Source organism: Emys orbicularis, chromosome 7 (assembly GCF_028017835.1).
Source record: "Emys orbicularis isolate rEmyOrb1 chromosome 7, rEmyOrb1.hap1, whole genome shotgun sequence".
Lineage (NCBI taxonomy): Eukaryota > Metazoa > Chordata > Testudines > Emydidae > Emys > Emys orbicularis.
The window spans coordinates 36125118-36147573 of record NC_088689.1 but is presented as its reverse complement, the minus strand read 5'-3'; the positions used below and the strand labels follow the sequence as shown (position 1 = coordinate 36147573).

Below are 22456 nucleotides of genomic sequence, written 5' to 3'. Positions count from 1 at the left end.
GGGTTGTGGCATGTAAGGCACTGGGTCGCTCTGGTCAGCACTGCTGACCGGGATGTTAAAAGTCCCGTCGGCAGTGCTGCCCAGCTACCTGTTCCGACACCGCGCTGCGCTCCGGAAGCGGCCAGCAGTGGGTCTGGCTTCTAGGCAGGGGGGCCACGTGGCTCCGCGTGCTGCCCCCACCCCGAGCACTGGCTCTGCATTCCCATTGGCCGGCTTGCGTGCCTCCGCCTAGGAGCTGGACCTGCTGCTGGCTGCTTCAGGCGCAGCGTGGTCTGCAATGCCAGGACAGGCGGGAAGCCTGTCTCTGCACCCCGGCGGCAACCCTGACCGGGTGCCGCCGGAGATAACCTCGTGCCCAAATTCCCTGCCCCAGTACTGAGCCCCCCCCAAACCTAGAGCCCCTCCTGCACCCCAAATCTCTGCCCCAGCCCAGAGCCCCCTCCCACACCCTGAACCCCTCATTCCTGGCCCCACCCCACAGCCCTCATCCACACACCCCAACCCTCTGCCCCAGCCCTGAACCCCTCCTACACTCCAAACACCTCATCCCCTGCTCCGTTGGGTCGCGGGCATCAACAATTTTCTTCAACTGGGTCTCCAGAAATAAAAGTTTGAAAACCACTGCTCTCGGCAGCAGCAGGGGGTGAGAGCCATTTTTACAAGCGGACCATCGCTCCCAGTGGCAAAGGTCATTGAAGGATACTGCTCTGCTAGAAATGTGCTACATACGGTGTACTGAGCATGCTCAGTTCATCTGAGCATGCTCAGTACATCTGCTGAAGCCACTGCCCTTATACCCGTAGGATTCTGGTGACCGCTTTTGACAGGTGTTAAAAAGTGGCAAAGGGGGTGAATCGGAGGAGGGGGTTGGCCAGGGTCTGAGCAGGGGGTGGAAATTTACTGGTCTGGGGGGCAGGGCCGGCTCCAGCTTTTTTGCCGCCCCAAGCGGCAAAGAAAAAAAAAAAGCCCGATTGAGCGGACCGATTGAGCTGCTGCCGAAGTGCCGCCGAAGAGGAAGCGAGGCACTGAAGGACCCGCCACCGAAATGCCACCGCAGACCCGGATGTGCCGCCCCTTTCTATTTGCCGTCGCAGGCACCTGCTTCTTTCGCTGGTGCCTGGAGCCGGCCCTGCTGGGGGGGTCAAGCAACTGGAGGCAGCAGTAGAAGAGGGGCTAAAGGGCAAAATCAGGAATGGGGGGGGAGGAGGTGGAGTTAAGCCCAGGAGTGAGGCGCTGGCAGAGGGTGTCAGAGGGCAAAACCCAGCACAGGCAGGGGCACAGGGGGTAAGAGTTACCCCAGTGGCACTGAGACACCACTGCTTTGCAAAATAGTTTGTGGGGGAGGGGGCGAGAGGCTTTTTTATTTGAGCAAAGTGCCTTTTTTGTATGGTCACACTAGGGTTACCATATTTCCACAAGCAAAAAAGAGGACACTGGGGGGGAGGAGCCCCACTTTAGCCCCGCCCCCATCCACTCCCTCCCACTTCCCATCCCGATTGCCCCCCTCAGAACCTCCAACCCCCCCCCCCCGTTCCTTGTCCCCTGACTGCCCCCTCCTGGGACCCCTGCCACTAACTGCCCCCTAGGACCCCACCCCCTATCTAAGCCGCCCTGCTTCTTGTCCCCTGACTGCCCCCTCCTGAGAACCCCCCACCCTCACTGCCCCCCTACGACCCTACCTGTCCCCTGACTGCCCCGACCCTTATCCACACCCCCACCCCATATTCACACCCCCACCCCCAGACAGACCCCCGGGAACTCCCATGCCCTATCCAACTGCTCCCCACCACCTGACAGGACCCCCAGAACTCCCGACCCATCCAACCCCCTCTGCTACCTGCCTGCCTCGACCCCTCTCCACACCCCTGCCCCCCGACAGCCCCCCCAGAACCCCAGACGCATCTACCCCCCCCTGCTCCCTGTCCCTGACTGTCCCAACCCCTCTCCACACCCCTGCTCCCGACAGCCCCCCCAGAACCCCCGACCTATCTAACCCCCCCGCTCCCTGTCCCTGACTGTCCCAACCCCTCTCCACACCCCTGCCCCCCTGACAGCCCCCCCAGAACCCCAGACCCATCTAACCTCCCCTGCTCCCTGTCCCTGACTGTCCCAACCCCTCTCCACACCCCTGCCCCCTAACAGCCCCCCCAGAACTCCAGACCCATCTAACCCCCCCTGCTCCCTGTCCCTGACTGTCCCAACCCCTCTCCACACCCCTGCCTCCCTAACAGCCCCCCCAGAACTCCAGACCCATCTAACCCCCCCCCCCGCTCCCTGTCCCTGACTGTCCCAACCCCTCTCCACACCCCTGCCCCCCTGACAACCCCCCTCAAACTCCCGACCCATCCAACCCCCCATCCCTGTCCCCTGACCAGGGCTGGCTTTAAAGAGCCCAGGAATCGGGCTGCGCTCCGGCCGGAGCTCCGGATGGAGTTGCGGGGCTTGGGGCCGGGCCGGAGGTGCTCGGCCGGGTCTGGGCCCGAGCTGGCCGGAGCCGGGGCTGGCGCTGCTGGGGCCCGAGCTGGGCCGGAGCCGCTGGGGCCGCTGGGCGCTGCTCGGCCCGGGCCGGAGGGAGCCGCTTGGCCAGGGCCGCGCCCGCCCGCCCCAGCTTACCTGCTGCTGCCTCCTGCTTGCCCCTGCTTCTTTTCAGACTTCCCGCGAAGATCTGATTCGCGGGAAGCAGGGGAGGGGGAGGAGCAGGTGGGCGGAGCGTTCAGGGGAGTGGAGGAAGGGGAAGACAGCTGCGGGGCCGGACAGCGTGGTAAGGCTGCAGGGGATGGGGGGAGCCGGGAAGGGGCTTTGGGTGCCCAGTGGCGCTTGACCGCCGCTTTTCTGTCTATAAATAGCCGACCGGGGGGAAATCCCAGACATTTTTAGATTTTTAAAAATCCCCCCTGGACGGCTATTTATAGACCGAAAAGCCGGACATGTCCAGGGAAATCCAGACATATGGTAGCCCTAGTCACACGAACTGAGCGTGCTCAGTAACATCTGCTGAAGCCATTGCCCTTCACCCTGTCCTTATTAGCCGTAAAAATCTGCTGACTGCTATTTACAGGGGTTAAAAAGTGGCAAAGGGGGCGAATCGGAGCAGGGGGGTGCCCAGGGTTGGAGCAGAGGGTGGAAATTGACTGGTCAGGGGGGGTCAAGCAGCTGGAGGCAGGATTAGGAGAAGGGCTAAATGGCAAAATCAGGGCTGGGTGGGGAAGGGGAGGAGCAGGAGTTAAGCTCGTGGTGAGGCGCTGGCAGAGGGCAAAAACCCAGCACAGTCAGGGGCACAGGGGGTAACAGTTACCCCAGTGTGACTGAGACACCAGTGTTTGCAAAAATGGTGGGGGGCAGAGGGGCTTTTTTATTTCCCCTCACACAGACAGCACCTCTCAGCATCGGCTTCCCAGGGCTGGGTTCTTAAAGGCACAGGCATCCCAATGCCTAGCATCAATGCATCTCCTCTTTGTCTGATCTAACCTACTGAGGCTATGTCTACACTACAAATTTCAAAGCGCTGTCGCCGGTGCCAGTGCTCCTGGTAATCCATCTCGTCAAGGGGATTCACTCCGAGCACTGGAAGCTGAGCCTGTCCACACTAGTGTTTTAAAGCACTCAAACTTGCTGTGCTCGGGAGGGGCTGTGTGATTTTTCACACCCCTGAGCCAGCAAATTAGAGTGCTTTAACTTGCCAGTGTAGATAATCCCTGAGATTTAATTCAGTGAAACATTTTACATATATCCCCTCAGAAACAACGAATCCCTTATCACTGTATCTGAATGCATAGAGTCTCCGAGCAGTTTCCCAAGTTGTCTTATCTGCTGCTGGGCTTCCCTGAATTCTTAATTCTAATTTTTTCTTCTCATTTTTAGAGCAGATGTTTATTCTGTTGGATCATCTGACTTCCACTCTGACTGAATTACTGGCCTATTGTCAAAACTTGGTTTTGAGTCAATCCACCAATGGTGTAAATATTGGTGGTCAGTCCAATAGTCCGCCTAATCTAGTATCCTGTCTTGTGACAGTGGCCAATGCCAGGTGCTTCTAAGGGAATGATCAGACCAGTCAATGACTCATTGAACCATCCCATTGTCTACTCCCAGCATCTGGCAGTCAAAGAACGTTTTAGGGACACTGAGAGCATGGGCCTGCATCCCTGATTATCTTGGCTAATAGCCAATCTACTTATCCTGAGAGACTGATCTAATTCTTTGTTCAACCCATTCATAGTTTTTCCTTTCGAAATATAATGAACACACATCTAACAACCCCAAGATACCTTTACAACCACAAGCATTCTAAAATCGTGAGTTATACACCCTTGAGTCAAGAAATTTTAATAAATAAATGATATCTTTTCTGGGGCCTCTTTGTTCCTGAGCCTGTAGGGTGCAGTAAGGCCAGTTCCAATGCCTTGAGCCTAAACACGTGAATGAATCTTAGTCTACCCTCATACTCCCAAACATTTAACATACCTAAGGCCATATCTACAGTTTAAGTGTGGGTTAACTCAAGTTATGTCACCATAGAGTCACTACAGTTACTATGTCACTTGTGTGCATGCCTCCTGGACTTCTTGCCTCAGCAGTCAGGGTACTCACCAGAAGCACTTGTATAGATTCAGAGTGAAGTGCACCATGAATAGATATCCCACTGTCCACTCACTGTATTTTGGGAAGCTTTGGTTTGGCAGTGTATGCTGGGTACCAAATAGGTCAGGCAGGGGTGGTTGTGGCCATGGGATCAAACTTCTCATAATGCATTGTTAACCATCCACTAATTTTATATGTAACCCATACATAAACGTATACAAAATGTTTACACCTTTTTTTCTAAACCCACTAACCTGCCTGGCCCTCCTCACTGTCTGCCATCTCACACAGAATCATGGAGCTTGCATGGCTCTGCACTATTGTCATGAGCGTTTGCACCCAAAGGTGCATGCTCCTTTAGTATTTGCAGATCAGCAAACATACATGTGGGGTGTGACATTATACTCTACTTTCTTTATGAAAATATGCTTATGATATGGATATGACATAGCTAATATATACTTTATGCAAGATGGCTGATGTGAGGTATCATTGCAAAACTTAAGACCTATAGACTGTGTTTATCCAACCTGTATGCATGTAACGTTTGTATCTGAGGCTAGAAATATTGACCATGTCTCTGTATTTAAAATGTGCTCTGTTGGATGAGGCCAGACAATGTTAGTGGCTTATTGAAGGAATGCACAAACACATAAAGATTATCCCAGGAACTGTGCCTCTGAACGACAGTGCTATACAATGGGGACTACTTGACCAAGATCAGATACCTCTATACAGTGAGTGCTGTTTGACCCAGGTCACAGCAAAAGAGCCTTCCAGAAACTGGGGGGAAGAAAGAAAAGGTGGACAATGACAGCCTACAAGAACAACCGGAAACACCTGAGGTACAAAGATTGAATAGTGAGAAATGATTGACCCAGCAATCTGGATGATGGGAAGACAGACACTTCAGCTCACCTCAGCATACTGAGAACGAGAAGGATCTGATATGATCAACCACTGAAGAATAATCCAGGTGTGTCTAATATATCTGGTGTCCCCATTATGCAGACATAGGCCTTTTTCTCACTGCTAATAAAACTAATTAGCAGTGAGAAAACAACCCAAGACAAGTTAAGTTTTAACAGTGAAGACAAAGGCTACAATCAAATGAGAGCACAATGAGGTGACATATGAGTACCACAGTTCGGAGTGTAATTTTGGTGGTGATACCTCTTTGCTCATTATGTGTGTGTAACAGTGACAGAAGTGGAAGTCTGTATAAAGCACAATGGCAGATTTTCTGCCTATGATCTTGCTTGTCAAAGGAATTAAGTATTTCACATACTATGTATAATGTTTTTCACTACTCTCAATGTTTTGTGTGCATTCAATGTTTTTTTTATTAATAGACTGTATGACCTACAGTGGAAAGGAACTAATAAATATTTCTTTTTAAATATTAAAAGGGTTTTCATTAAGGGTTTTTAATGCAATAGCCATGAAATTCCACTTGCAAAAGGTTTTTTAAACAGTCCTGAAAATATAGGAATGTTGGCTTGGTTCTCTCTACTCCAAAAATGTGTTTGGTATCAAGTGTTTGTCTAATGAGTATTTTGAGAATGGCGACTAAGCATCTTGTCATACAGCGAAAGTGTCAATTAAGATTTCTTGAGTAATAAACGTGTAAATAAGGCTGTGTTACTGGCCATAAACCATGGTGGATTTGATTTTTTAAATCATAATTTAAATCACTAGTCATGAAGACTCAGTGTAATCATGGTTTTCTAGATAAAAGTGCATTCCTGTTGGTTGTTATAGCCTTAATACATATTCTTCACAACTCAGAGTTAGATTGAATGGTGCGTTATAATTTGTTCTGCTTGTGCAGATACTCTTTAGATTTCAGATCCCTGACGTAAAATAGCCAAACTGCATGTTTGAACCTGGGCCTGTGTGATTTCAGTCAGTTGGATAATTTGGTTATTTTTCTTCATTAGTTTGTACAGACTTGTCCAATTGACCCACAAAGAAAAGTTAAAGTTTAGAATATTACTGGTATCCAGTGTGTTTGTTCTTTTATCCTCATGAGTTGGGAAGTAATAGGTTAAGGTAGGAGTTTTTAACATAGTTATATTACACATACATTGCTCTACTGGTGGTTCTTGCCATAAAATCTCCTCTAATCCAATGGCACTGTAGCAAGGTCAAGACTCACCAGCACAGCGCCTCCTGCTGGTCGTCTAGGGAATTAGCTCTCCAATGTACAGAGTGCCTCCTACTGGCCAGTGTACAGAGCCAGGGCCGGTGCAACCACTAGGTGAACTAGACAGTTGCCTAGGGCGCCAAGTGGTTGGGAGCGCCAAAAAGCGGTGCCCTGGCTCGGAAGGGAGGAGCCGCCTTCCGGAGGCACCGGAGAGCCAGAGCGTCGGCTTGTGGGGGCAGCGAGCCCCAGCCATGGAGGAGCCGGCGCAGCGCGGGGGGGGGGGGTAGCAGCCCTTCAAAGGCGGCGGCAGGGCATGGGGCCCTGAGCCTGCTCCGGGAGGGGCAGCGGCAGCTCACACTCCCGGGAGCCGCAGAGTGGCGAGGGGGGAGCCGGGGGGCGCACGGGGGCCACCGCCCGCATGCATCCCCTGTCTGGGAATTGGTCCTGCTTTAAGCAGGGGGTTGGACTAGATAACCTCCTGAGGTCCCTTCCAACCCTGATATTCTATGATCTTGCCTTTAGTAAGGCTTTTGATACTGTCTCCCATGACCTTCTCATAAACAAACTATGGAAATGAAACCTAGATGGACATAACAATAAATAAGATGGGCATAACTGATCTCCAGGGATCAGTTGTGGATATGTTTCTATTCAAAAAATTAATGATTGAGATAATGGCATAGAGAGCACTTATAAAGTTTGTGAAAAGTTAAGGTCTAGAAAACATGACCTATGAGGGAAGATTGAAATATGATAACAGTTTTCAAGCATGTACAAATAAAGTAGCATCTTTTTACAATCTATACGTATCACTAACTGCTACAGATAGCATGTTTCTACACGTAGCAATTACACATACACTATCGTGCAAAAATAACAGGAGTACTTGTGGCACCTTAGAGCATAAGCTTTCGTGGGCTACAACCCACTTCTTCGGATGCTGGGTTGTAGCCCACGAAAGCTTATGCTCTAATAAATTTGTTAGTCTCTAAGGTGCCACAAGTACTCCTGTTATTTTTGCGGATACAGACTAACACGGCTGCTACTCTGAAAACTATCGTGCAAGAAACTGCTAGCTGTAGGCATTTGCTACATCAGGTAGCAGTTTAATACAATAGCAGTTTCTTACAATCTATACGTATCGTTAAGTGCTACCGGTAGCACATTCCTACGCGGAGCAGTCTACTAAACACAGCTCCCAGCTCGGCCCGGCTGAACCCCGGAAGCCGGTGTGACGACACCCCGGGCCAGGGCGGAGCATAATACCGGGTTCCCGGCCCGCTCTCTGTCACGGTGCAAGCCCCACCCCGCTGCAGAGCCCGGTCCGGAGTCCCGTCCTAAGGGAAGGCTCCGTTTCCCCTGCCGGGTGTCTGTGCAGAACCGCTGCCGCCGGTCTCCCCATGGCGAGCTGCTTCCGCGGCCCCCTCCCGGGGCGCCCCTCGCTGCCGCTGTTCCTGCTGCTGCTCCGCGTCTCCCTCGCGCAGGAGAGGGCGGCAGCCACGTCCCTGCTGAGCGGCTATTTCGGGACCAAGTCCCGGTACGAGGAGGTGAATCAGCACCTGCTGCAGGACCCGCTCTCCCTGGGGCCCCCGGACCCGGGGTACCTGCTGCCCTCCGCCGCCTGCGCCCCGCTGCAGCTCCGCGCCCTCATCCGCCACGGCACACGCTTCCCCACCGAGAAGCAGATCCGCAAGCTGGGCCAGCTGCACCGCCTGCTCCGCAGCCAGGAGCGGCCCTGCCCCGCCGCGCAGCAGTTCGCCCACTGGGACATGTGGTACCATCCAGACATGGACGGGAAGCTGGCGCCCAAGGGCCGCCTCGACATGGAGCAGCTGGCCCAGCGTCTCGCCGCCCGCTTCCCGGGCCTGTTCTCCCCGCAGCGCCGCTTCGCCTTCGCCAGCAGCTCCAAGCACCGGTGCGTGGAGAGCAGCGCCGCCTTCCGCAAGGGGCTGCTGCTGGCCCTGCACGGGCAGCTCCCGGCCAGAGGTAACGGAGCGGGAAAGGATGGCCTGGGTGCCCCGGCACACACACACACGGGGGGGGGGGTTAAAGTGGGGCCCTGGCCTGGGGGCCCTTGGGCCCCAGCACACACCACTGGCGCAGGTAACGTGGAACCCTGCCCGGGACTGGCTTACGTGCCCCCAGCACACACGGCGGGGCTAAGGTGTGGCCCTGCCTGGGGCCCCCCAGCACCGGGACTGGCCTGGGGGCCCCCAGCACACACATGATGAGGGGGAGCGCTAAGGTGGGGACTGGCCTGAGGGCCCCCAGCACAGATGTGGGGGTGGAGCCCTGCTCGGGACTGGCCTGGGGGCCCCCAGCATACACCAGGGGCCGGGCTAAGGTGGGGCCCTGCCCGGGACTGGCCTGGGGGCCCCCAGCATACACCCCTGGCACAGGTAAGGTAGAGCCCTGCCTGGGGATGGGGGTAAGGTGATACCCTGCCTGGGACTCACCTTGGTGCCCCAAGACACAAGTGGAGTGTGGGATGCAGAAACAGAACCTCCCCCCCCCCCCCCCAAGGGGAGGAGGTGTAAAACCCACCACTGCGTAAAGGAAGCCACCAGTCCTTGAAACAATCTAGGATCACTGCCATCTGCCATTGTCTTTCCGGTGCCCTCTCCAGCCCTAAAGACCTGTGATAAAATTGGTTTTAAAATGTTGTTGTTGTAGTAGGAAAATATGTCTACCCTGTAATGGAAACAATCTTAAGAATAGTTTGGTTAGCATGGTTCTCAATGGAATCTCTGCATATCAGGGAAAGCAGCATTAGAGCCCTGCTTGAAATACGTACAATTGAAACTAATATAGTTTTCCATTTCTCTTATTGTGGACAGGATTTAAGTCTAATAGAAAGATTATAATTAACCTCTTAATTGTGACATTATAACACCCTAATTTATAACAAAAAAAAACAAAGTATCTGACAGGTTGCCTCCCCATTCAGTTCCCAGACCAACTTTTGTAAAATCTGGCAGGGAATTCTTTAAATTGTCTATATTTTTGTGTGTATTGTAGGGGTTTTCCATTAAGAATTGTTTTTCCTTTCAGATATGGAGAATGAGGAGACTGAGATTAATGACAAATTAATGAGGTTCTTTGATCATTGTGAGAAGTTTGTAACCTGTGTAGAAGAGAACGCTACAGCTATGTACGAAGTGGATGCCTTCAAACAGGGTCCTGAGATGAAAAGGGTTTTGGAAAAAATTGCGGCTACCTTGTGTGTCCCATTGCGTGATTTAAATGCAGGTAGCGTACTTATTCTGTTTTTTGATTATTTAACTTGCATAAATGTTGTTTTCTAGGATCTTCAGATAGTTATGAAAAACAAATAGTTTAAAATGCTCTTTTATAGGCCTTTGGAAAGATTAGTGAAGACAGCATGTCATATCACTATTTGAAAAGAACAGCTTTTAAAAATTACTTCGTCTACCGAAGCCAAAGTGGGTAGTGTACCCCTGACATAAATAAAGAACCAGTTTTAACAGTTTAATTGAGGAACCCTTCTGGGAAAAGGACCAAAGTACAAAGGAACCCAAAATTCTGGATTACTTTTAAGGAAAAAAGTATAGTTTAAAAAAATTTGGCGAGATAATTTTAGTTTTACCAAATCACATACAAATTCTAGTTGTATTCCACTTTACTTGTGTTTAACTTAAATTTCTTAAATACAGTATTGTGGCAATGAATATTCATTGTTAGTGAACAGTCAGAGAACCTACTGTAGAAAAACCCTTCCCATTTACCCCACAGATCATATTAATGTGATACAAGTTGAATGTCTATACTTCTCAAAATGTTCTTCTCTTGAAGAAAAGGCACAGCTCATAGTCTAAACTAAAACTGGTATAATGTGGTAAATGATTTTGTTTTTCCACATTGAAACTCTCCAGTATTAAATTCCATCTCCTACACAAATTTTTATAGAAACTCTTATATTAGAATGTCATAACAAAATGCACGAGTTGCCTTTGCTGCTATTGAAATAACTGACGCATTCATAATCCTCGTACCTTCAGCTAAATTGTAAGTGGACAAGTAGTTGCTAAAATAAGAATGATTAGAGTAGCTGGCAATGCGTTGTGTCTGATAGGGAATTTTGTGTAAGCCTATGGGGTCATTGATAGAGAATGTAAGAGATCACTATAATTTTGTAAGTTGTAGGTTTTTGTTGTTGTTGTTCTACGTAAAACTTGCAAGGAATTGAGTTGGATTTGCTGTCTTAAATCAGAAAAGTAGTGCATTTGTTTTTGCCGTCTAATAGTCCAAATAAGGAGTAAACATAACCTTATTTCTATATCGTGTAACTATTGTCTACTGCATAATAATAATAATACACACCAGTAGATGTAAATTACTAAACAGGTGATGGTTACACTTGCATGTCCCTTCTCTGTGAAAGGCTTACAATCTAAGGCCCTGATCATATAAACATTTGAGTAGGCCCATAATGCAAAATTGGAGTTTTAGCATACCATACATTATGTGTTTGGGCTTTGGATTGGATGTTGTTTTATATTCTTCCTCATAATAGGAGGGTGATGCTGGGAGTCGTGGTAGAGAGCAAATAAACTTAATTGTCATCTATCACTTATTTATTTGGATTTATTACAGATTTGGTCCAAGTTGCTTTTTTTACCTGTTCGTTCGAGTTAGCTATTAAAAATGTGAATTCTCCTTGGTGCTCACTCTTCAATGAAGAGGATGCTAAGGTAGGTGTTGCATGTATGTAGTATCATGGCATTAACTTTGTGTAAAGTTGTTCTGTTCAGTTTTGCGTATTTATGTAAACAGTTTGTTATATGGATATTCTTAGAAAAAAGAGGTTTTAGTTTAATGTTTCATTCAGACGCAATTCTGCAATATTAAAGACATTACATGATTTACTACATTTATGAAAAGCAAATCTGAGCATCAATTAGAACATAATGTAACAGAAATACCCATTTTTCTGTGTTAAGTGACCAATCATTTAGACTTCTAAAAGAGAAATGTTTCTCCTCTCTCCTTTTTGTCTATCAGGCTTCACTGTGCCTGACAAAAAACACTCAAATGTTTGTCTTTTCATCCCTCTCCCCCCATAAAAAAAAGACAAGGTGAAAACTGAACTTGAATATGTATCATTTATTCTTGAAATTGTGAAACAGTACCCAGGGCCGGTGCAAGGCAGTTTCGTGCCCTAGGCGAAACTTCCACCTTGCGCCACCCCTGCCCACTGCCCCCCCTGCGGCAGCTAACCACACCCACCCATCCCTCCCACCAGAGGAGCCCCCCCCCCCCCGCGGCAGCTAACCCAGCCCACCACCTGGGGAGTCCGCCGCAGCCCATCCTCCACGGCAGCTAACCCCGCCCACCGCCCCTCCCGCCCGGGGAGCCCCCCCCCCCCCGTGGCAGCTAACCCCGCCTCAGCTCACCTCCGCTCTGCCTCCTCCGCTGAGCAAGCCTCCCCTCCCAGGCTTGCGGTGCCGATTTGGAGGAGAATTAGAGCGGGGGCTGTTTGCTCAGCGGAGGAGGCAGAGTGGAGGTGATCTGGGGCAGGGAGCGGTTCCCCTGTGTGCCCCCCCACCCCGTTACTGCAGGCGGCCCTCCCTGCGCCCCCCTCCCCCGCCCCAGCTCCCCTCCACTCCACCTCCTCGCCTGAGCGGGCTTTTAGGCGCCCTCAACCACTCGCCTAGTGGTTGCACCGGCCCTGACAGTACCCCAGAAAATCAGTGACAGCAACTTAGAGCAGCCCTCTTAATAAAAAAAGTCCTGTGCACTCAATGAGGCAGGGGTCCTTTGGAAAAACATATGTCATGATGCAGTTAAAGACTCTTACCGAGACTAAACACAAGAGGGCAGAATTACCGGTAAGTCTGTATGGGCAACTGTAATTTTGGCATTTGCCTACTTTTGCGTGGTTGACTATCACCTTTAAAATTTGTTTAACTTCATTCATGTTAAAAAAGCAAATTAGGAAAAATCCAACAAATTCCATCATGTTGAACCCATATTGACTCCCACGTGACTGATCAGCTTTAGAACCTCTCGATCCACAGCACAGACATCTGTTACTCAAGCTAATTGATAGCAGTAGTAGGTTGTTGTCTACATGGGCCACTTGCTAGAGGGAGATGAGATACGTTTTACCAGTGGGTTTCCCAGCTGCTTGCTGAAAGAAGAATGGTGAGACTCCGGAATCATGAATTCTATTCCAGGTTCTGAGGGGAGGATTCTCTAGTGGTTAGACCCTTGTGTGCAGCCCCCTCCAGCTTGTCCCAGTCTCTCTACCTCTTTTTTTTTTTTTTTTAGAGCATGATAGAATTAGTGTTCAGATCTGCAAGCCCTGAAGGAAGGAATAAAAAGTAAAAAGCAAACAAACAATCAATAAAAACCAACAGAGTAAATACTTGTAAGCTTGTGGCTGAGGCTCAGGATCTGAAGTCAGGAGATTGGAGTGCCACTCTTGACCCAGCTACATACTTTTTGTGACTGTCAGCTTGTCTTTCTCCTCCTGAGTTTCCTCATTGGTAAATTAGGATTAACATACTTGCCTAGCTCACAAGATTGTTGAGAGTAACTAGTGTTTGTAATGCATACTTAGATCTTTTGATGGAAAGTGGTAAAGAACATTATTCACTCCTCCACAGAAAAATATAAGATTGGTATCGGAAGAGCCCAATACAGGGAGATAACTATGCCTCCCAATGTTTCTTGGTGTGGCACCATATATAATAAGAGTGCCTATAGTTGCATCCTTTCTATTTCAGTTCTTCATACTACAGATGTAGGCAGGAAAGCTCACTGGTAACTGATGTTGCCAGAGGAGTTCTGATCTAATGAAACAGTGAAACTCGCATTACATCCATTGCTTCATGAGGATTCAGTACTGTAGGGTAATTTAGACCTACTCATTACAGGACAAACACCTGAGAGAGTTTTCTGTCCCTGTCACATGTAACTCACTATGATACTCTTAATACGTTTGAGCAGTTCTAGCAAGAAGGTATCTCCCCTCCCCCTGCCAAAACAAAATAAGGTTTGGTGGTATCTTCACGTTGCACCAGTACTCTGTGGAATCTGCACTGTTGATTTTTGGATGGAAATTCAGGGTGTTGGTTTTGACCTATAAAGGCCTAAATGGCTTGGGACCTTCCTGTCAAGCAGAAGGCCTCTCATCTTGTGTGATACCTGCTGCAGCACCGATCACTGGAGCCCCTTAGTTTAAATATGAGGGAGTTGCTGCTGGGACATATTCTGTAAGGGGCCCTGGACTTTGGTATTCACTTGATCATTGTATTTGAGGTTAGGGTACCTAGGGCCATTTAGAGAGACACCTTTGTTTTTAGAAATTGAACTGTATAAATCAGGGGTCGGCAACCTTTCAGAAGTGCTGTGCCGAGTCTTCATTTATTCACTCTAATTTAAGGTTTCGCGTGCCAGTAATACATTTTAACGTTTTTAGAAGGTCTCTTTCTATAAGTCTATAATATAGAACTAAACTATTGTTGTATGTAAAGTAAATAAGGTTTTTAAAATATTTAAGAAGCTTCATTTAAAATTAAATTAAAATGCAGAGCCCCCTGCACCAGTGGCCAGGACCTGGGCAGTGTGAGTGCCACTGAAAATCAGCTCGCGTGCTGCCTTTGGCACGCGCGCCATAGGTTGCCTACCCTCTGGAATAAATCATGTTTTAGTCTACCCCAACATTGACTATGTTCCTTGTCACTGGAATAAGCTTTAAGCCTCCTGCGTTTGATAGTCCATATGCTTCTGGAAAACATAAACCTCTCTACAGCTAAGTCAACTGCTAGAGATTGGAGAAGATAGTACTTCAGGTATAAGAATGAGGATTGAAACTGATCAGGGTGAAGATGGCTTAACATCTTAAGTTTGTTGACATGATGTAATAATGCCTGGTACTTTGGAAGCCTCATAAGACGCACTTTCCTAAGATTTATAACACCATGGGGCATCCCTTGGATTAAGCATTACTAAAGTACACTTGGTATTTATGGGATGTATCGGATTCAATGAAGTCAACAAAGTTGACTTTTCATTTTCTCCTTTTAGGCTTTCAGATCTGTAAAGATATTGTACCCTCCCAAGATCAGGTATCCACTGTGGAATTTGGAGACAAATGTCCCAGCACCAAATTTGGTGCGAAATGTATTAATTGCACCAGCTTTCATTATCAGTACAAAGATGTAGAAGTAATATTTGGTTGGTTGAGGCTGTCGTGATGTGTACTGTAGGTGGTCATATGGACAAGGATTAGAGGCATTTTTTTTTTTTTTTTTTGAAGAGGTAGAGGACCCTTCATATCTTTTGTCATTTGCCTTCATCCCAAGGGTGGCTATAGCTTGGAGTGTCAGTGTGTGACAGAAAGGTTCTGGGGATTTTTTTTTTAGACAACCATGATGACTTAGATGTCAGTCTAGGTTCTGGTATTCCTTTGGAGTTAGATCACGCATGTAAGAGTCATGTATGATCTGTTTCTGCTTAGATTTGGCTGCTGGGAAGATCAGCTGTCCTTTCAGATTATGCTGTGTGTCTCAGCAGCTTTTGGTATGACTGACCAAGTTGGGGACAAAGGGCTATTGCTGTAAATTGTCTTTCAGAGATTGTCACTTCTAAAAGTTGGTCAGAGATGGTGGGCATATCACTAAGGTATCTGCTATGCATCCCTGAAGAAGTTATATGGCCTGTGGTATACAAAGTGCAACTGGCACATCCTGTCCCCTTATTTATCCCATTATGACCTTACAAATACACACACTATTGTAATTATCACATTACAGGACTTTAGTGACTTGCAGCTTATTTAGAATGCAGCAGCATATATATTTAGGAATAATGTATATTTATTGCAACATTGTTTAAGTGCTTGATGGTGATCCTCTTCTGAAAATCTAACTTTAGATAAGATTCAAGAGGTGGCAATAACAAACAAAGGAAGGGAGGCTTAAGAGGAGGAGAGCATGGGTTTGAGTATAAGATGATGCAGTTTCTTGTGTATGTGTACACAGAATCATAGAAATGTAGGGCTGGAAGGGATCTCAAGAAATTTTCAACTTCAGCCCCCTGCACTGTGGCAGGATCAAGTAAACCTAAATCATTCCTGACAGGTGTTTGTCCAACTTGTTCTTAAAAACCTCCAATGTTGGGAATTTCACAACCTCCCTTGGAAACCTATTCTGGATCTTAACTACCCTTACAGTTAACAAGTTTTTTTTATGATATCTAACCTAAATTTCCTTTGCTGCAGATTAAGCCTATTACTACTTATCCTACCTTCAGTGGAGATGGAAAACAGTTGATCACCATGCTCATTAGAACAGCCCTTAACATATTGGAAGACGTATCAGGTCCCGCCTCAGTCTTTTTTTTTGTCAAGACTGGCAGTTGTTGGTTTTTTAACCTTTCCTCACAGGTCAGGTTTTCTAAACCTTCTATCACTTTTGTTGTTCTCTTCTGGACTCTCCAGTTTTCATCTTTCCTAAAGTGTGTGTCCAGAATTTGACACAGTACTCCAGCTGAGACCTCACCACTGCTGAGTAGAGCGAGAAAATTACCTCCCACGTCTTACAAATGATACTGCTGTTAATACACCCCAGAATATTAGCTTTGCTTGCATCTGGATCTCAGTGTTGACTTATTTTCAATTTGTGATCCACTATAACCCCCAGATCCTTTTCAGCAGTACTACCACTTTAACCAGTTATTCCCCAGTTTGTAATTGTGCATTTGATTTTTCCTTCCTAAGAGAAGTACTTTGCATTTGTCTTTACTGAATTTCATCATCTTCAATTCAGACCAATTCTCCAATTTGTCAAGGTCATTTTGAATTATAAACCTGTCCTCCCAAGCACTTGTAACCCCTCCCAGCTTGGTATCATCCGCAAACTCACACTCTCCACTCCATTATCTAAATCATGAATGAAAATATTGTATAGTACTGGACCCAGGACTGACCCCTGTTGCACCCCACTAGATGTGCCCTCCCAGTTTGACAGTGAACCAGTGATAACTACACTTTCAGTATGGTTTTTCAACCAATTGTGCACCCCCCTTATAGTAATTTCATCTAGACCGCATTTCCCTAGTTTGCTTATGAGACCGTCATGTGGGACTGTGTCAAAAGCCTTGCTAAAATATATAATTGCTAAAGCTTCCTCCTAATCCATTAGGCCAGTAATCTTGTCAAAGAATGAAATTAGGTTGCATTAGCATGACCTGGATTTGTCCAGAGCGTGCTGGCTATTCCTTATAATCCTATTACCTTTTAGGTGCTTACAAATTGATTGTTGAATTATTTGTTCATTTGTATTGAAGTTAGGCTGACTGGTCTATAATTCCCCGAGTCCTCTTTGTTCCCCTTTTCAAACATAGGTACCCTGTTTGCCCTTCTCCAGACTTGTGGAACCTCACCTGTTGCCCATGAGATCTCGGAGACAATTGCTTCATCTAGCTCCTTAAGTATGCTAGGATTAATTGCAACAGGCCCTGCTGACTTGAACACATCTAACTTATTTAGATATTCTTTAACCTGTTCTTTCTCTATTTCCATATGTATTCCTTCCCCCTTGTTATTCATATTACTTACGTTGAATATCTGGTCGTCACTAACCATTTTAGTGAAGACTGAAACAAAATAGACATTATGCTCCTTAGCTTTCTTAATGTCATCAGTTATTGGTTCTCTTTTTCTGCTAAGTAGAGGGCCTATTCTTTCCTTCATCTTTCTCTTGCTCTTAATGTATTTACAGAACATCTTCTTATTGCCTTCTTTGTCCCGTGCTATGTGTAACTCATTTTGTGCCTTAGTCTTTCTGATTTTGTTCCTACATGGCTTGTGTTATTCTTTTGTACTCCTTAGCAGTTTGCCCATGTTTCCACTTTTTATAGGATTCTTTTCTGAATTTCTGGTCATTACAGAGCTCCTGCAGCCATATTGGCCTCTTAATATTCCTATCTTTCTTTCATATTGGGATAGATTTCAGTTGTGCTGTTAATATGGTCGTCTTGAGACACTTTCAGCTCTCCTGAACTTTTCCCCTTAGATTTTCTTCCCATGGCACCTTATCTACCAGTTCTGAGTTTGTCTGTTTTTTTTATAAATCCATTTTCCTTATTCTGCTGCTCTCACTACTTCCTTTCCTTAGACTCATGAAATCTATCATTTCATGATCACTTTGACCCAAATTGCTTTCCACCTTCAGATTTGCTACCAATTCCTTCCTGTTGGTCAGAATCAAGTCTAACATGGCTGCTCCCCTGGTTACTTCCTCCACTTTCTGGAACAATGTATTTCTGGTCATTAGAGTCCCCCCCACTACGACCAGGTCTCATGTTTTGGATATTTATTACTCCTGGAGGAATTCTTTACCAAAAAAATTTAAAAATTCTGCACACAATATTTGAAAATTCTGCGCATTTTATTTGTCATAATAACACAATATAATCATGCCAGTTACAATTAAGCATGTTGGGTGTGGATGGGAGGGTTTTTTTTGGGGGGTGGGTGGGATTATTAGGGTTTTGGGAAGCCTCCCCCATGTGGACCCTGGCTGACCCCCAAGCCTCTCCCATTCAGTTAACCCCTGTCCCACAGCCCTTATCCCCATGGGTCTCTGCAGCCCCCCTCCTCCATCCCCAGGCTCAATGCTGTCACCCCACTAGCTCCTGAGCCCATGCTCCAGTCAGTACCCCCACACTAGCCATTCTGAACCCCAGTCTGAGACACCTTCCCCTCCCCACCAGCAGCTCTGTGTGCTCCACTCTGTCCTCACCTGGCTCCGCGGGCAGGGTGCTGTGTTGAACTTCTACACCTGGGGGAATTCTGCAGCACTGGGCATAGAATTTTGTATTTTCCCGCATAAAATATATTTTGCCTAAGAAGTGTTGCAGTTCTGCCTTTTGCCCACCACGGGCCGCTGTGGCACTAGAACAGCTGGCAGGAATGCAGCCCGCTGTTCTGGCACCACAGTGGCCTCTGATGGACAAAAGGCAGATCTGCAGCACTACTTAGGCAAAATTTATTTGATTTAGAAATGTCTCCTCCACCCCCCTTCCTGATTTGGTGGTCTGTAGTAGACCCCTATCTGGTGTGCCCTATTTTTGCCCCTTTTATCTTTACCCAGAAACTCACAACTGGTCTGTCTCTCACCTCTTTCTGAATAAGTATATATATTCTTGATGTATAATGCAACACCATGTTTCTTTTTACCCTGCCTGCCCTTCTTGAACAAGCTGTACCCCCGTATACCAGTCATGAGGCTTATCCCACCAAGTCTGTGATGCCAGTTATCATAATTTAGCTTTTGTACTGATACTTCTGGTTCTTCCTGTTTGTTGCCCATACTCCTTGCATTGTGTGTAGACTTCTAAGATGTTGATCAGTGTCCCTCTTGTTGCTCCTATGACCGTATAGTAATTTTCCATTAACCCCCTCCTCCCCCCCCAAATCTAATTCTCTTTTAAGGTCACTTTTCTTTATACTTATTTCTGGGCTTTTGTCACCAGTTCCCTTTAAACCTAGTTTAAAGTTCTCCTCACCAGGTTGGTGGTCATTTTGGTCAAATGATCTTTTTAAAAAGTATGTTTGCTTCCAAACTAGTATCTTTGAAGGGCTGTCTCTGAGAATGGAGCTGATGTATGAGTGTGCAGCAGGGATCTAGGAATGGTGGGACCTGGCATGTAAATGGGGAGGGGGAAGGGGGCCAGAGGAAGAACCCAGGCATGATGGGGTAGGGCAGGCCGGCCAGCCAGCCAGGTTAGCAACATGAGAGCAGGTACAGTAAACCACATGGTAATCAAATCTATTGGTGGTTCAAGTCAGTTTGGTGGAGTATTGCAGTCTCTACCTCAGAAGAGCTGAAGTATTCATTTGTAACGACATGTTGCTCTGGCTTTGAGGAATGCTAGGGTCTTCAGAAGTCTGCCTCAGGAAGCTGGTGTGGGGGAGACAAGTGGGGGTCTTTTGATGGTGCTTTTGGTGTCCTGTGCAGCTGCCCATAGCAGGGGAAGCTGGGCAGGCTCTGCACTCCTCATGTTGTCTGATGGGGTTCACTTCAGCAAGACAGGTCTTGGCTCTAGGCTCTTTAAGTTGATCATTTAATGATGCATTATACATAAAAACAATGTGATGACAGCCGTAGAAGTTCAGGAAATTGCATTGCTCTTCTGCTTGAAGCTTTCCCATAATAAAAAGGTAATACAAATAGACATTAGGAGGAGTTGTAGACTTACGCTGGAAGATGAGAAATCAATGGCCATTTTTGTTTGTTGTTTTTAACTCAAGACGCAACAGTAGGCATGTACATTTTTTAAAGCTGACTGATCAAACTTGCCCATTTTCCTAAGAAAGCTGTCAGTGCCATGCTATTTGTAGTAGTGTCTTCATCTAGATGAAATAAACGTTGCATTTTTGTTACACATTTTAAAATCTTATTCTAGGTACTGGAATATCTGAATGACCTAAAGCAGTACTGGAAGAGAGGATATGGGTATGATATCAACAGTCGTTCCAGCTGTATTTTATTTCAAGATATCTTCAAACACTTGGACAAAGCCATTGCAGAGAGTAAAAGGTAAAAAAGCTTTTTTTTATTTTTTAAACTTTCAACTTTCTGCACTTTGGTCATAACTCGTACGCGGCCCTAAAGGGATAGACCTGAAGGAGATTAATGCTAAGAACTTGGATAATGGCTCAAGAATTAAATAATGTTTGGGCTTGGTTAGCATCCTTTAAGGGACTGATTCTCTCATATGTAATAAGGCAATATTGATTCATCATGCTGCATCCTGTTTAGCCGTATCAATATCTATGAATGGAGTTTCATCCAAAAATATTCATAAGATATGGAGGAGTTTTTCACCTTGTTTTATGACCTGCTCTCTCCTCCTACACACACATAGCTCAACGGCTTTAACTCAAACTTTTAAAATTATTTATTTTCTTATCTGAGAGAGAGCGTTGCAAGTTATGGCCCACAGGGAAAACTTTTGAAGAAGTTATGGTGTTTAGCACACTATTTTTTGTGTTGTAATAATTTCATTGAAAAGGAGAAAAGTACTTCTTCACATTATTTTATTTTTTATTACCGTAACCCCTAGGAGCCCTAATCATGGACCAAGACCCATTTTGCTAGATGCTTCTTGCCCCAAGGAGCTTAGTCTAAAGACGATCCCTGTTTGTTGGGTTAACAAAAGCCTGCGTTCTATTTTTTTATTTTTTTAAATGTTATTGAATCATTTAAGACTTAAGTGATGAGCCAGTAGCCAACTCTGAAAGAAATTAATCATTTTGATTTAGATAGTGTTGATGTTCTGTTCCAGCTCATTAAGAACAGCATAATTTTAAGAGATGTCAGGTTAAAATCATTAACAACAAGGACATTTGTTTTTTTTAAAAGTTAAACTGAAAATGTAGAATTTAACTTACTTCTTACCAGTAATCTATCAGATTGGATACTAAAGGTAGGTTTGTTCAGATACGCGTGTATTTTCCTAGTTGTGTTTACTCTGATTCTCCTGCTACTGGAGGGAGATGACTCTCTTTTTTTTTTTTTTTTTTTTTTTTTTAATTATTCTAGACCAGTGGTTTTCAACCTGTGGTCCACGGACCCTGAGGATCCACAGAGTATGTCTAAGATTTCCAAACGTGTCCACACCTCTATTTGAAATATTTTAGGGATTGCCAAATAAAAAAGATTGAAAACGACTGTTCTAGACCAATTCAGATACTTGACTATAGTTCCTCCCTCTTTGGAGTAAGAGCATTGGAGCTTTTGAGATTTAATTTTGCTGTTTTATATAAGGGGCGTATCATCTTAGACTTCTAGGTTTCTCACCAGTAGTTAGAATACAGACAAAGATACCTGTCTACAGAAGCAATTTTAGAGCCAAGCCAACTAGATGCTTTGAATCATCTCTTGCAAACCACAGCTATCATCCCAGTCCCGCAGGATCTGGAGAGGGCAAGCCATTTACTCAGCATATTCAAAAGGCTGGCTTTCATCCAGGATTTGACGTGTAAATTGCTCTCTGAGCACCAAACTTTTGCATGAATCCCAAGTCAGTGGTTCATATGGCAATATAGGAAAATGTCTCTGTCTTATGGACCTTCAGGATGCCTATCTGCAGATCCTTACTCTTCTACCACTTATTTCTATTGCTTCGCCAACCTGGGACAAAAATGTTAATACCAGGCCTTACAATTTGGTTTACCCTCAAATCCCAAACCTTTATTCAGGTTATGATATTCAGGAAAGGCGGTTTCATAAACTTTTCTAGCCTTATCTTGACTGGCCAGGTACATATTACTGTGAGCATACTGTGTACACACTCTGAACCAGGTTCTGCAGCTTGTGCATCTTCTGTGATCCCATGTGGTGTTACTGCAGACACTTGGGTCTCCAGTCACAAGCCTGGATGTTGATTTTCCTAGTCACATTGGGCCTCTTCAACACCTGTCTATTGGAAAATGCAGTCAAAGAACTGAGTTCCTAAGGACATCACCACAAATTGGAATCTCCTTAAGAAGTTGCTCATCCCCAAAAGTTGCTCAAAGGGATGTCCTTTCATCCCCTTGACTGCCTGTAATCATGGATGTCAGCCTGTACAAGTAGGGAGCTTTTGTGGGAAAGGCTGTAGGCAGTGGTCATTCATGGGGGAAGTTGTCCATCAACCATCTGGAAGAGGGAGTTAGCTCTTGTAGTTGAGGTTTTAGAATGAAGCATGTATTTC

General features: G+C 46.2%; 1 protein-coding gene across 3 annotated transcripts in view; it reads left to right on the top strand.

Annotated features, from left to right (window-relative positions):
- Window positions 1-8023: 8023 nt before the first annotated feature.
- The window catches only part of MINPP1 (multiple inositol-polyphosphate phosphatase 1), a 36574-nt gene continuing 22141 nt past the window's right edge, over window positions 8024-22456 (top strand). Inside the window, exons 1-5 of one of the 3 annotated variants that reach the window (XM_065408083.1) lie at window positions 8024-8678; window positions 8990-9011; window positions 9787-9976; window positions 11342-11439; window positions 20165-20298. In XM_065408083.1, the coding sequence (XP_065264155.1) occupies window positions 8128-8678; window positions 8990-9011; window positions 9787-9976; window positions 11342-11439; window positions 20165-20298 (995 nt within the window). In that variant the 5' untranslated portion in view covers window positions 8024-8127. Of the gene's footprint in view, window positions 8831-8989; window positions 9012-9760; window positions 9977-11341; window positions 11440-20164; window positions 20299-22456 lie in introns of all 3 variants that reach the window. The other 2 variants (XM_065408082.1, XM_065408081.1) reach the window with 2 other exon arrangements.